At 41.2% G+C, this 13,689-nt stretch overlaps 2 protein-coding genes across 2 annotated transcripts in view; both read left to right on the plus strand.

Moving 5' to 3' along the window:
- Window positions 1-3,377: 3,377 nt before the first annotated feature.
- On the plus strand, window positions 3,378-13,683 carry LOC107663744 (beta-secretase 1-like). The gene is made up of 9 exons (XM_016454057.1): window positions 3,378-4,167; window positions 5,886-5,974; window positions 6,081-6,297; window positions 6,374-6,511; window positions 7,224-7,358; window positions 8,491-8,592; window positions 8,680-8,829; window positions 11,605-11,776; window positions 13,294-13,683. The coding sequence occupies exons 1-9, from the start codon at window positions 3,772-3,774 to the stop codon at window positions 13,536-13,538; spliced, it is 1,644 nt and encodes a 547-aa protein (XP_016309543.1). The 5' UTR covers window positions 3,378-3,771; the 3' UTR covers window positions 13,539-13,683.
- The window catches only part of LOC107663735 (beta-secretase 1-like), an 8,414-nt gene continuing 8,281 nt past the window's right edge, over window positions 13,557-13,689 (plus strand). Inside the window, exon 1 of the mRNA XM_016454035.1 lies at window positions 13,557-13,593. Within this exon, the coding sequence (XP_016309521.1) occupies window positions 13,557-13,593 (37 nt within the window). The remainder of the gene's footprint in view (window positions 13,594-13,689) is intronic.

Here is a 13,689-nt window from a genome sequence, read left to right on the forward strand (position 1 = left end):
ATCTATCTATCTATCTATCTATCGATCTATCTATCTATCTATCTAATCTGTTAGAACTGTGTAACTGGTTCAGTGAATGAACAGTTATTTATCTGAAGCTGCAGTGAATCTGATGCTCATGTCTGTCCTGTCACAGATCACCCAGCTGAAGATTGCTTGCAACCCCTTCGCCAAAGGCTTTCGTGCAGCTGATTCTGAAAACAGGTGAACAATTATAGTGTAAAACATTACACCAGAGTCTGTAAGTCCTGAGATCAAACCTGACTGTGGCTGTTTCTGGCTGCATGAAGGACCATCACCTTCAGCTCAACCTTGCAAAGACAGAACTGCTCGTGGTCTCAGCCAAACCATCACAACCTCTCTATACAGCTGGGTTCATCAACCATAACTCCTTCCAGGACAGCTAAGCTTCACAGACCGTAGTGCTACAACGGGCCGGTGCTGCAGGTTTGCCTTATACAACATTAGGAAGATTAGACCCTTCCCATCAGAGCAAGCCACACAACTGCTTGTCCAAGCTCTTGTTCTGTCCAGACTGGACTATTGTCTTCCCGCATGTACTATCAAGCCTCTGCAACTGATCCATAATGCTGCAGCAAGAGTGGTCTTCAACGAGCTGAAGAAAACTCCCGTCACACCTCTCTTCATCAGCTTGCACTGGCTGCCAGTAGCTGCTCGCATCAAATTCAAGGTACTGATGCTTGCCTACAAGACCACCACTGGCGCTGCACCAATATACCTAAACTCGCTAGTTCAGACCTACGCGCCCTCCAGAAGCTTGTGTTCTGCAAGTGAACGACGCCTCGTGGTTCATCCCAAAGAGGCTCAAAATCACTCATGGACCTTTTCCTGGACTGTTCCCAGCTGCTGGAACAACTTCCCGATCTCAATCCCAGCAGCTGAGTCTTTAGCCATTACCAAAAACATCTAAAGACACATCTTTTTCACCAGCACCTGACCAACTAATACTAGCACTTACCTATTCTATTCTATTCTATTCTATGCTATGCTATGCTATTCTGTTCTATTCGCTCTAATTTATTTAAAATTAAAAAACAAAACACCTTGCTATGTGTTTTGTGCTAGACTAACTGAGTTTTGTCACAGCACTTGTATACTGTTGCTCTCTCGTTGGTCTGATTGCTTCTATTGTTTTCATTTGTAAGTCGCTTTGGATAAAAGCATCTGCTAAATTACTAAATGTAAATGTAATGCAATGTAACACGCAGCTCTTCTCATGACATGAAATCTGTACTGTATGGTTATTGTGACTTTCTGTAATGGTTCTGTTATATCTACAGTTGTTCTCTGATTGTAATGAGCATGATTATGCTTTCTGATCTTAGACATTCAGCTCAGTGTCAGACAGAATCTGCCGGCCTGTCTTTGCCGTGGAGTGTGTTTGAGGGATCGTCTGCGTGTGAAGACCAGCGGCTACAACACCAGCCTCACCGTGAGCTCAATGTCACATCTCTAACATTTTGGGGAATATGTAGACGACTCATTGCCGAGGCTGATTTCATAGCTAGCATTGTACATATCCCAAACACACAACAATTAAAAATATATGTTTTCACACTTTTTGAATAATTTGACATTACAAGTGGTTGTAAATGATGAACACGAAAACATTTTCTTTGCATTTTTGTTCATGCATTTCAATGCAAGTTGCAATTTTGCACAAGTTGTCTTTAACTGTAAGCAGTCTCTGTTGTTGAGAAGCCTGAATGTTAATGCACACGCCAGACTCTTTATTTCCGCCTCTGCTTGTCTCTGTTCTTCAGGCCGGTCAGACGCTCATGATCCAGCTCTACAGACAGCGATGACTGAGGCGGCGCTCTCGTACGGAGCAGGGACGGACCGCAGGGACGGAGGGTCTCAGGGCCATTTCTACAGCGCTCCTGTGTTCGTCACGGTGCCCTGCCAGTGGGACGGCCTGAGCAGAGCAGACAGAAGCCTGATCGGATAACCCAGTCTTTATCAGCCTTACACTCTAAACATGTTGTGTCAGGAAATCTAATTCATTCATTCACATTAAATAACATCACCACCACCAACAATAATACTAAATTAAAATCAAATAAATTAATTGAAATGGTCAGGTCAGCTAGAAATAGTTCCTTATGATAACAATATGTTTACAGGTTAGATTTATTACATTATACGTTAATCAAAATAAAGGCTCTGTGTTCTGTGAACTGTATAACTGTTCATGTTCATGCTTACATTAATGCTTTCCGACTACCATGCACATTTTTGTTCTGATATTGATAATAGAAGATGTTTAGAAGATGTATTAAAATACGCATATGGATTGATTTTGGCATGGAGCATTTTGATATAGCATTGCCATTATTTTTGTTTAAATATAAATATGTTTCAAAGACATGTAATCACAATTACATAACACTAAAACTGAACAATACATTTTATGTGTTTTTCCCTTCTTTTTACTCATGCAAGAATCTTGCAATAGCAGTAAAATACTGTGGTAAATGACCATGGTATTCATGCAGCTTAAAGCATTGTGGTATTTCCAGCTGATAATACCACTGTGCCGTGATATCAGTAGCAATGCTGAGGCATGAAAGCACAAAGACACAATTCAAGAATATAAAACTATGTTACCTATGTTACACTGTTATGCAGTACAAGAGGAAAATGGTCTGATGAATAAACTCCAAGCCCCATGATGCATCACTCCAGTGTCTGTGTCAGTGCGCTAGTGTAAGGAGAATCTGATTCATTTAGCGAATCGGCTCGTTTGGGCGTTTCGTTTCAATAGGCTTGTTTGAGATGAGCAAAAGGCTTGTTTGAGATGCGCCTCGCCTCGCCTGAAATGTAGGCGAGAGTAGGCGGCTGCAGTGAGGGGAGGAGTGAAATAAGCGCAGGCAAGACGGACAGTTCTGACCTCTAGAAGTGGAGCAGATACCAACAGATCAAAGACGGATATCGTAATAAAACATTGTAGAAGAGAACCGCAGCATCACAGGTGTCTGAACCAATGAGCATTAAGCTGTGTCGTCAGTCAGTCGTTTCCCATCATGCTTTTGGTCAGCGCAGTCGGTGGAGAGCAATCCGACACAGCCGCCTCGCCGTCGCGAGAGTTTTTTTGCACACGTCAGCATGACATCAGAGCAAGTCGGAGGTAAGTCGGACACTTTTCTAACCGGCATGCATCTCGCGGTGATCGGTTCTGCGCAGATATTGCTCATCTCAAACAAGCCTAATAACATTATTCACCACGTTACATAAATATTTTGCTAAATATCGATGTATTTTTTTTATAGGAGACCTGTTGCGTGTAATGTGCGTTGTTTGTGGGTCCACCTAACAATTTGACTTTAAACCACTACAATGTTCTTTCAGTCGAGTGATTCATTCGTTCAGTCAGAACCATTCAAAAGAATTGATTCACATGAATGATTCGTTCAGGAGTCGGACATCGCCACAGTGCGTGCGGATGCGGGGAAGATGGAGGAGGAGGCAGGAGCTGTGTGAGGACACAGAGATGCGGATTATGAAGGGTTGAGCGTCAAATAATCAAAGCGCAAAGACGAGGCTAATGGACGAGCACATCTCAATGGCACACATTCACCGGCAGGACTCTTCCCATCTGCATCTAGATAGATAGAATGATCATCTCATTATAACAGCTCATTTCTTAAAGAGCGTGCGGGAAGCTGTTGCAACAGGACATCGACTACTGTATTTCCATATAGTAATTCTCATAAACAAGAGCGAGGAATGCGGAAAACGGGATGATTGTGAATGCGGAGGATGGAGAAAGCGAAGGATCATAAACGTGATCCTGAATGCGCTTTAGTGCTCGCAGGGATTCGGCATCTGCGCATTCTGTGCGTCGTGACGCCCTTACAGACCTCGTTCAGAAGAAACGCAGCGATCCGGAGGCTTTGGAAGATGAGGCTCCCGCGTCTGCTTCTGTGCTCGTGGGCATTCGTGGCCCTTCTGCCGGTCACCTCCTCAGTGCTGCTCCGCGTCCCCCTGCGGCAGGGGCCCCTCTCACAGCCCGCGGCCCCCCGGGGCCCCTCGAGGTCACGCAGAGCAGCTAGTGGCATGAATGTTGTAAACATGATTGACAACCTTCGCGGAAAGTCAGGCCAAGGGTATTACATTGAAATGGCCGTGGGTGCACCAGCTCAGAAGGTGAGACGCAATCAGAGTCAGTGCTGACCATAAAACAACCCACCCACACTGTTTCTGTAGTATAGTGTAGGATAGCTGATGTCGTTTAAGGGCATTCACATTTTCGATCATATTTTGTTTTAACATTATCTATTCAGATTTGTATTTATTTATTTAACAATTTCAATTTCAATTGCAGAAATTGTCTTGCAGCACAATGTACCGTAAAATACAGAAACGTATCCAAAATAATGTGGACAGAAATATATTTAAAACATTTTGGATTTATTTAATTTAGAACCTGTTTACAAAAAAAACGATTGAGAGATGATTTATATATTACCTTAAATAGGTACATATACAAATACATATACACTACTACAGACCTACCTGCCACCTTTTTGCTATAAGAAACATATATGTACAAATAATAATCATCCTATTAAACCGTTTTCTCATTTATGCATTTCTGGGAATGGAACCCATGACCTCAGCATTGCTAGTGTTGTGCTTTAGCCACAGGAAAACTTGATCTAAATTCTGACAAAGTGAGAAAATCACACTTTTTTCAGGCAGCAGCAGATCTCTGCTGAGCATATGCTGAGCTAGTATTACAATTGTTACAATTGTATCTTGTCTAGTGCTTCAAACACAAGCTTAAAATGATGTGGAAGGAAATGAATGAGTGTTTTTGCACAGCAAACATCTTTAGCTGACTGCTGTCACATGTTCACTACTGCGGGTCAGTGAGGTCACATGATGTATGAGGAAGAGGAAGGCCTGTGGCGTAGGGGTCGCTGGAGGAAGCGTGTGCACAGGGACGAGGTTAAGAGCGGTCTCTGAGATTCAGGATACAGATTCAGTGAGCAGAAATAACAGCAAGCCCACAGGACTAATCAATGACACGAGGAGTCAGCTCGATTCCTCCTACACAGAGACAGAGAGCAGAGGAATAGACAGACAGGTGAAGAGAAGGAGAAGCGCGTTATCATTATCAAAAGCACTGTTGAATCTAAAGCATTTGTCTAACAGCTTTCATATGGAGAGGTACGACTCAGTAAAGTCTTGGTGTAGCTCTGTGAATCTCTATATAATATGAGATTCAGTCAACCTGCTCTCAGCATCAGCTGTTAAAAAAGCCTCCATTAGCTGATGTTAAGAGCAGAGCGACTGATGGCATTATTATAGAGTCTAACGAAGGCAAGTGACAGAGTTAACTTCCTCAGCAAGACTCTCAAAATATTCATTATCTATTATCAAAGCTGCCGGTTAGACTCTGAAATGGTCATTGTGTGGACACAGTAACTGTCTGATCTCAATCATTTCAAAATGACTGATTACATGGCCTGTCTGTCTGCTAAAATGTGCTCGAGATCTCAGCAGTCCAAAGATGTCTGGCAGGTTTGTGTCGTTCTCAGGTTTCCTCGTCTCTCTCCCTCAGCGTGTATCACGTTTTGCTCAGTCAGGGAGTCTAACGCTGAGAGGCTGATCAATCATGCATCTCATTCTTAAATACCCCTTCACAAACACACAAACACCCAGCAGGTCACTGAGCAATAGTCAGCTGAACACCGGAGCCACATCTAGAGACTTGAGGGTGGGCTCGCGACCGTATTGCATTACGATGCCCCAAAAACACGCCCTGTCAACGGCGAGCACCACTCATGATATCTGCAGTTATTCATTTTCTGTGATCGCAGACACACCTGAAGGTACAGTGTGTTCCCTTTGTGTTCCAGCTGAACATCCTGGTGGATACGGGCAGCAGTAACTTTGCAGTAGGCGCAGCTGCTCACCCGTTCCTCCACAGATATTACCATCGATCTCTGTGAGTACTACTAACTATTCACACACAGACGGGACATAATGTATGTTGCATATCAACAAGCTGTACCACAAACTTCTCAAGAGTCATTGTGCGTGTGTGTCGACAGCTCGTCGTCGTACAGAGATCTGGGCCGCAGCGTGTATGTGCCGTACACACAGGGCCGCTGGGAGGGTGAGCTGGGCACGGACCTGCTGTCCATTCCTCACGGGCTCAACGTGTCTCTGAGGGCCAACATCGCTGCAATCACCCAGTCTGACCGCTTCTTCATCAACGGATCTAACTGGGAGGGCATCCTCGGGCTGGCCTACGCCGAGATCGCCAGGGTGATCTTTCTGTAGCTGTCATACCCTCACAGAGCTTGATGAACAGGCGCTTCTGACCGGGTTCTGTGTCTTTCAGCCGGACGAGACTCTGGAGCCCTTCTTCGACTCTCTGTTGAGGCAGACCAGTGTCCCAGACGTCTTCTCCCTGCAGCTCTGCGGAGCGGGCTTCACACAGAACTACAGCGCCGGCAGCTCCACTGTAGGGGGCAGTATGGTGAGAAAACGGGAAAATGGGGAAAGTAGAGGATTTCCATGCCAGAAATGGTTAACTGACCCTGAAATTCTATCATTAACTCTTCTGTGGAACACAAAGAGAGATGTTTTGCATATTTTCCCACATGCTCTGAATGAGAATCAGACTGCCGAGCCCTGAAAAGACAAGAATACGCTGATAAAAATATCATAGAAATAGTCCATATATGATTTGTGTGCTTCTGAAGTCATAGGATAACTGTGTGAGGAACAGACCAAAACTGCAGCTGTATGAAATATTTTTACTTTTTTCTTTTCGTTTTTTTGTAGACTTTATGGCCTTCATCCTTTTTGGAGCTTGTCGGCATGAACGTTGTGCTTAACATCTCCTTTGTGTTTGAGTAAACAATGACAGTATTTAAATTTTTTTAATTAATTAACCCTTCCCATTAGTAAATCACATACTTACACTGAAAACATTTGGCAGTGAAAAACAAAAATTGTAAGAAACTATAAAATTGTATTTTCTTGTAAAACAGTCCAATAATATATATATATATTTTTTTTTTTTTTACAGTTTACACTGGCCATGAAAGGTATGTGTCTGGTAAAAAAAATCTCAACACACACAATACATGCACATTACGTGCCATGTGGAGTTAAACATCTTTATGTAATTTGAAACAGAACAACATCAGTGGCATACTATAAAAGATTATGTTGGTTCTTCACAGATTATTGGGGGAATCGATCCGTCTCTGTATGTTGGCGAGCTGTGGTACACACCAATCAGACGGGAGTGGTATTATGAGGTCATCATCGTGCGCATCGAGGTCAACGGACAGGATCTCAACATGGACTGCAAAGAAGTGAGAACAACTCTCCTGGTTTTGCCTCGAAGCAGTTATTCCTTTTGAGAGAACTGACTTCACAGATGCATGTTCAGTATCTTCAAGCACATGCACTTTGATGTGTCACGGGCTGCTTCCTAAAAATACCAAGCTGTTGCTGTTTTCACATGCCTTTCAATAGAGATTTTATTGATTTACTCATGACTCAAATCCAGACAATCTTAAAATATGAAAATCCATTAGCTATTATTACATTTGTAAAACTATGACCTAAACAAAGACTACAAGAAAGATAAATCATTTCATAATTATTGTGATTTTTTTTCCAGTTTAAGTTACACCTGGCCCTTCATTATTTATAACCAGACCAACAATTCTGGCTTTAGTAAGAGTACAAAAAAGCTAGTATACTTTGTATATAAAGTACAAATTATGCAAAAATATTATTTAATTGTATTTTGAATGCATATAATTAGCATTAGCAAGACAAAGGAGTCAAAGGAGTTATTCCAGACATTTTTAACCATCAGAACACCATCAAACAAAAAAACATCATTTAAAATGTGATGGAAATATTAAACTTCGCCTCTTATTCATGTATGCCACGTGTTGGTGATTACCAGCAGGCACCTTGATATCAGTTTAACATCAAATATTAGTCAAGACTTGATCAACATGCTGTGACATCATTTTAAAATCAGTTTGGACGGCGATATCTTCCAGGGGTCACTGGGTGGAAACAGGAAGCTAATCCCACACTGAAACTGGTTTAATGTACATGTGGGCCAAATTTACATCAAACCAACTTCATGCCTGTTTTTGACGTCAGTTTGATTTGCACATTTGACCTGTTTTTTTTAGGTAAATTTTGATGTCAATTTGATGTCTTTTCAACATCAATTGCCCACTGGGTTGTTAGAAGACCTGAATTGAATTGGATTGGATTGGATTGAATTGGATAAGCTAGTAGGTGTGTGAAAAGTGCATTTTAAACTAGTCTATTTCAAAATGTCCAGAAAGCCAAAACTACATACAGTTGAAGAAACATTTATGTATTTTCTCTTTGTACTTTTCCAGTTGAACAGTTTTTATTTATTAAACAGAGGTAAAGTAAAAGCAAAGCTTCTCATTGTTTCTCTCCGTCTCTCAGTATAACTATGATAAAAGTATCGTGGACAGCGGCACCACAAACCTGCGTCTCCCTCGTAAAGTGTTCCAGGCGGCTGTGAAGGCCATTGAAGCGGCTTCATCGGTCGGTGTATATCGTCTGTGTTGGGCTCATATTTGAACATGCTGAACGTTCTGGGTTTTCTGGCTCATCTGGCTCTTTTCCCCACAGACTGAACAGTTTCCCTCAGGTTTCTGGCTGGGCGAGCAGCTGGTGTGTTGGCAGGCGGGCAGCACACCCTGGCACATCTTCCCTGTCATCTCTCTCTACCTGATGAGTGAAAACACAAACCAGTCTTTCCGCATCTCCATCCTGCCACAGGTACTTCATTCTGCCATCTGAGTGATGTGACTAAACATGGACTGCAAAGAAGTGAGAACAACTCTCCTGGGTTTGCCACGAAGCAGTTATTCCTTTTGAGAGAACTGACTTCACAGATGCATGTTCAGTATCTTCAAGCACATGCACTTTGATGTGTCACGGGCTGCTTCCTAAAAATACCAAGCTGTTGCTGTTTTCACATGCCTTTCAATAGAGATTTTATTGATTTACTCATGACTCAAATCCAGACAATCTTAAAATATGAAAATCCATTAGCTATTATTACATTTGTAAAACTATGACCTAAACAAAGACTACAAGAAAGATAAATAATTTCATAATTATTGTATTTTTTCCCCAGTTTAAATTACATCTGGTCCTTCGTTATTTATAACCAGACCAAAATGTTTACCTTTAGTAAGGCTCAAAAAAAGCTAGTATACTTTGTATATGAAAGTATATTGTAAGTGAAGATAATTATTGAGATGAAATATGAGTCGTTTTGTCAAATTATGCAAAAATTTTAAAAATATTATTTAATTGTATTTTGAATGCATATAATTAGCATTAGCAAGACAAAGGAGTTAGCCATTTTATTCCAGACATTTTTAACCATCAGAACACCATCAAACAAAAAAACATCATTTAAAATGTGATGGAAATATTAAACTTCGCCTCTTATTCATGTATGCCACGTGTTGGTGATTACCAGCAGGCACCTTGATATCAGTTTAACATCAAATATTAGTCAAGACTTGATCAACATGCTGTGACATCATTTTAAAATCAGTTTGGACGGCGATATCTTCCAGGGGTCACTGGGTGGAAACAGGAAGCTAATCCCACACTGAAACTGGTTTAATGTACATGTGGGCCAAATTTACATCAAACCAACTTCATGCCTGTTTTTGACGTCAGTTTGATTTGCACATTTGACCTGTTTTTTTTAGGTAAATTTTGATGTCAATTTGATGTCTTTTCAACATCAATTGCCCACTGGGTTGTTAGAAGACCTGAATTGAATTGGATTGGATTGGATTGAATTGGATAAGCTAGTAGGTGTGTGAAAAGTGCATTTTAAACTAGTCTATTTCAAAATGTCCAGAAAGCCAAAACTACATACAGTTGAAGAAACATTTATGTATTTTCTCTTTGTACTTTTCCAGTTGAACAGTTTTTATTTATTAAACAGAGGTAAAGTAAAAGCAAAGCTTCTCATTGTTTCTCTCCGTCTCTCAGTATAACTATGATAAAAGTATCGTGGACAGCGGCACCACAAACCTGCGTCTCCCTCGTAAAGTGTTCCAGGCGGCTGTGAAGGCCATTGAAGCGGCTTCATCGGTCGGTGTATATCGTCTGTGTTGGGCTCATATTTGAACATGCTGAACGTTCTGGGTTTTCTGGCTCATCTGGCTCTTTTCCCCACAGACTGAACAGTTTCCCTCAGGTTTCTGGCTGGGCGAGCAGCTGGTGTGTTGGCAGGCGGGCAGCACACCCTGGCACATCTTCCCTGTCATCTCTCTCTACCTGATGAGTGAAAACACAAACCAGTCTTTCCGCATCTCCATCCTGCCACAGGTACTTCATTCTGCCATCTGAGTGATGTGACTAAAACCAGTTTAATACGCATGTGGAAATGTCTATAAGTTCATCTAATGAGTGAAATACTTGAAATGAAAGGTACTTGTTATTTAATGCACTTTTTGTTTGGACATTGAAAATAAATTCAATATAAATATACATTCACTTTTATATGCTAGCCTGCCAAACATGAACACGAAACTATCTGCCTGTAACACTGTATCCCACAGTTCAATGCAGTTCTCTCACATTTACCAGTTACAATCACTCCCCCTTGTGGAGGAGCGGGATCTCGTTTCTGTACCACCAGACATGATGCTGTCTCTATTCCCTCAAAGGATGAGTTTTGTCCGTTACTCCCTGAAACAAAACATGAACAATATATCCACATCCAAAAGAGCGAACTTCAACTCGACTTAAAAACTTATGAAGAGTTACAAATGTCAGTGTCAGCTTGCATGTTGAAGGGATAGTTCACCCAAAAATGAAAATTACATCATAATATACTCACCTTCAAGTTGTTCAAAACATTCTTCAAAAGAAGAATTTGAATAATGTTGGTAATCATACAGTTAATTATAGCTATTTATTTTTTTCTTGATTTATTTTTTTCTTGAGTCATCATCCATCAAGTGTTTGGTTACCCACATTCTCATTTTCATTTTTTGGTGAACTATACCTTTAATAGATGTCGTAAGAGACTTTTACTTTTAAACTTTTAAAAATTGTGAAGTCAAATAATCCTTGAAACCACACAATCATATGGTTAAACCAACAAATAGCAAGAGCAAGGAAAAATAAGTAAATGATTAAATGATATGTAATGAATGATTATAAATGTCTAAAAATTAATAACAAAAACATCAAGACAATAAAACTAAACAGATGTGTGGTACACTCACATATTAGACAGATTAGATCCTGATCCTCAGATCCTTCACCCACAATGAGAGCATGAGCAGCAGTAGAGAGTGAATACACGGTAAATGTTTTTTGTGAGCAGACGCTGCTGGATACAGTATCTTTCCTCAGCCATAAGGCCTCCTAATACCCTGTATGAGATTGTCAGAAAGGGTTAGCAGTGCTCCACTGAGGTGTGTCCATGTGGAGATTATCTGCTGTTGATCATGTGTGGGTTTTCTATGGTGAATCATGTGTGTAGCTGATATCCGTCTGTGTCTCGTCTCTCTGCAGCAGTATCTGAGGCCGGTGGAGGACGTGGCCTCGGCTCAGGAGGACTGTTACAAATTCGCTGTGTCTCAGTCGAGCACTGGGACGGTAATGGGTGCCGTCATCATGGAGGGCTTCTATGTGGTGTTCGACCGAGAGCACAAACGCATCGGCTTTGCAGTCAGCACGTGTCACGGTGAGACAAACTTTCTCTGAGGAACTTACAGTGGCCTCAAATGGTATCAGGACAATTACGCCTATGAGATTGTTTGTTCCTTTATTCCAAATAAATAGATTATGATTCACAAATAAATGTAAAGAGATTCACAAAAACATATTTACAGATAAATAGAGTGAGATCCACAAATACATGCTAGAGTTTCACTAAAATAATTGAAATTCAAAAAAAATAAAATGAGATTTGCAAATTAAAAAGCATATCCACAAATACCTATTTTATGTCACAAACACAGCTGTGCCTGGCATTCATTTGTGAATGGCTTTCTGTGCGTTTGTGGATTTTGAAACATTTCTAGCATCAAGACGTGCTGACAAATCCACAAATAGGTGGACTCCACCCACCGTCTGCTCAAGCCAATCAGATAACAGCCGCTCGTCGCTGACCAATCGTAGCATGTTCTCGCTATAACCAATCACATTTTGTTTTACAATCAGGGTGTTCTCGCCCTGAAAGAACTTTGCTCATTCATCTGCATTGGCTGAGAGAGGAAGTATAAGGTCCATTAAAACTAGTACAGTAAAACATGTTTAAAATTTGCATTTCGTTAGACTGTGTATCAAGCCAAGCCACAGTATTATATGTTACGTGCCTTTGAAAATTCCAAATCCTTAGAGAAACGGCGCTCTCTGTTATGGGAACAACACAAAGTTGGATACAGACGCATTATGGAAGGGGTCATGTTTGGTATTAAACATGATGTTTTGTGCCGTGTGTACTATGATGCTGTCGTGTACTCCAGAAGTAGAACGGGTCATCTGTTTACCGCCGGTGACTCGTTGTGTCACACCGCGTCCAGTGTAGACAGTATCATTGATTATAATGTGTTCTATGTACTTTTGACGTGTTGTGTCGGGCCACTCGCGTCAGGTGTAGAGAGGGTGTTATAGCTCGGGATCTGTGAATGATCATAATTTGTGTATATTCCTGAGGTTATCCTGATGGAAATATAAATATAAAGAAGTCTTAATCTCTGATAATCTTTTGGACACATGGTGTTTCATCCACACAAACAGCACTTCAGCTCAATTTGAACAAAGGGCCACGTTTCTTTCAGAGGAGCGAAATGTATCTGTTCCCAACTCCCTGATTGTAAAGCAAGTCATGATTAGTTATAGTGAGACTTGTACTTTTTGGAGCAACTGTATTTAATGTGGTTTAATAATCATTGTTATTAATGTTGTGTTTCATCTGCAAGAACACCAGTAATAAATACAGAGTCATATTACATTCTGGAGTTAGGCTGTTTGTTCAGAGGCTTAGCAAGATAACTGGGACACTCATTAATTCTCATTACTACAATGCAAAAACATTACCTTAACCCTAACAAAAACAAAACATTAATGTCATGCAGATTAAAAAACACAGACTGCATCCAGACATCCAGGATGTTTTATTACAGTAATGAGAAATCATCATTGAGATTCATGAATGAGATGTCACCTACCTTATTGTTTGTTAATTCTGCGCTGTAGTCCATGATGAGTTCCGCACCGCTGCAGTGGAGGGGCCGTTCCATGGCGTGGACCTTGAGGACTGTGGCTACAACATCCCTCAGACCGACGAGTCCACATTAATGACCATCGCCTACATTATGGCGGGCATCTGTGCACTATTTATGCTGCCTCTGTGCCTCATGGTCTGTCAGTGGCGCTTTACGCGCTGCCTTCATCCGCTGGGCGCTGGAGATTTCTCTGATGACATATCCCTCCTGAAGTGAGCCATTTCTAAACGCAGAATGATTTCAGTGCTTGTAAAACTGTCCGTCCTCGAGGGTCTCAAAGAAGGAGAATTGATGATATTGATGAGACTACAGTGATTATAACTATATATGTTATAATATTGCATATGCGCACACACACACACACACA

Source organism: Sinocyclocheilus anshuiensis, unplaced genomic scaffold, assembly GCF_001515605.1.
Source record: "Sinocyclocheilus anshuiensis isolate Anshui unplaced genomic scaffold, SAMN03320099.WGS_v1.1 scaffold2827, whole genome shotgun sequence".
Taxonomy (NCBI): Eukaryota; Metazoa; Chordata; class Actinopteri; order Cypriniformes; family Cyprinidae; genus Sinocyclocheilus; species Sinocyclocheilus anshuiensis.

Excerpts from the sequence above, each read along its gene's own strand:
- LOC107663744 (XM_016454057.1), top strand. The coding sequence starts at position 3,772 with ATGCGGAGGATGGAGAAAGCGAAGGATCATAAACGTGATCCTGAATGC. Across the intron at positions 5,975-6,080 it reads AGATATTACCATCGATCTCT|CTCGTCGTCGTACAGAGATC; the intron begins GTGAGTACTACT and ends GTGTGTCGACAG. Across the intron at positions 8,830-11,604 it reads GCATCTCCATCCTGCCACAG|CAGTATCTGAGGCCGGTGGA; the intron begins GTACTTCATTCT and ends GTCTCTCTGCAG.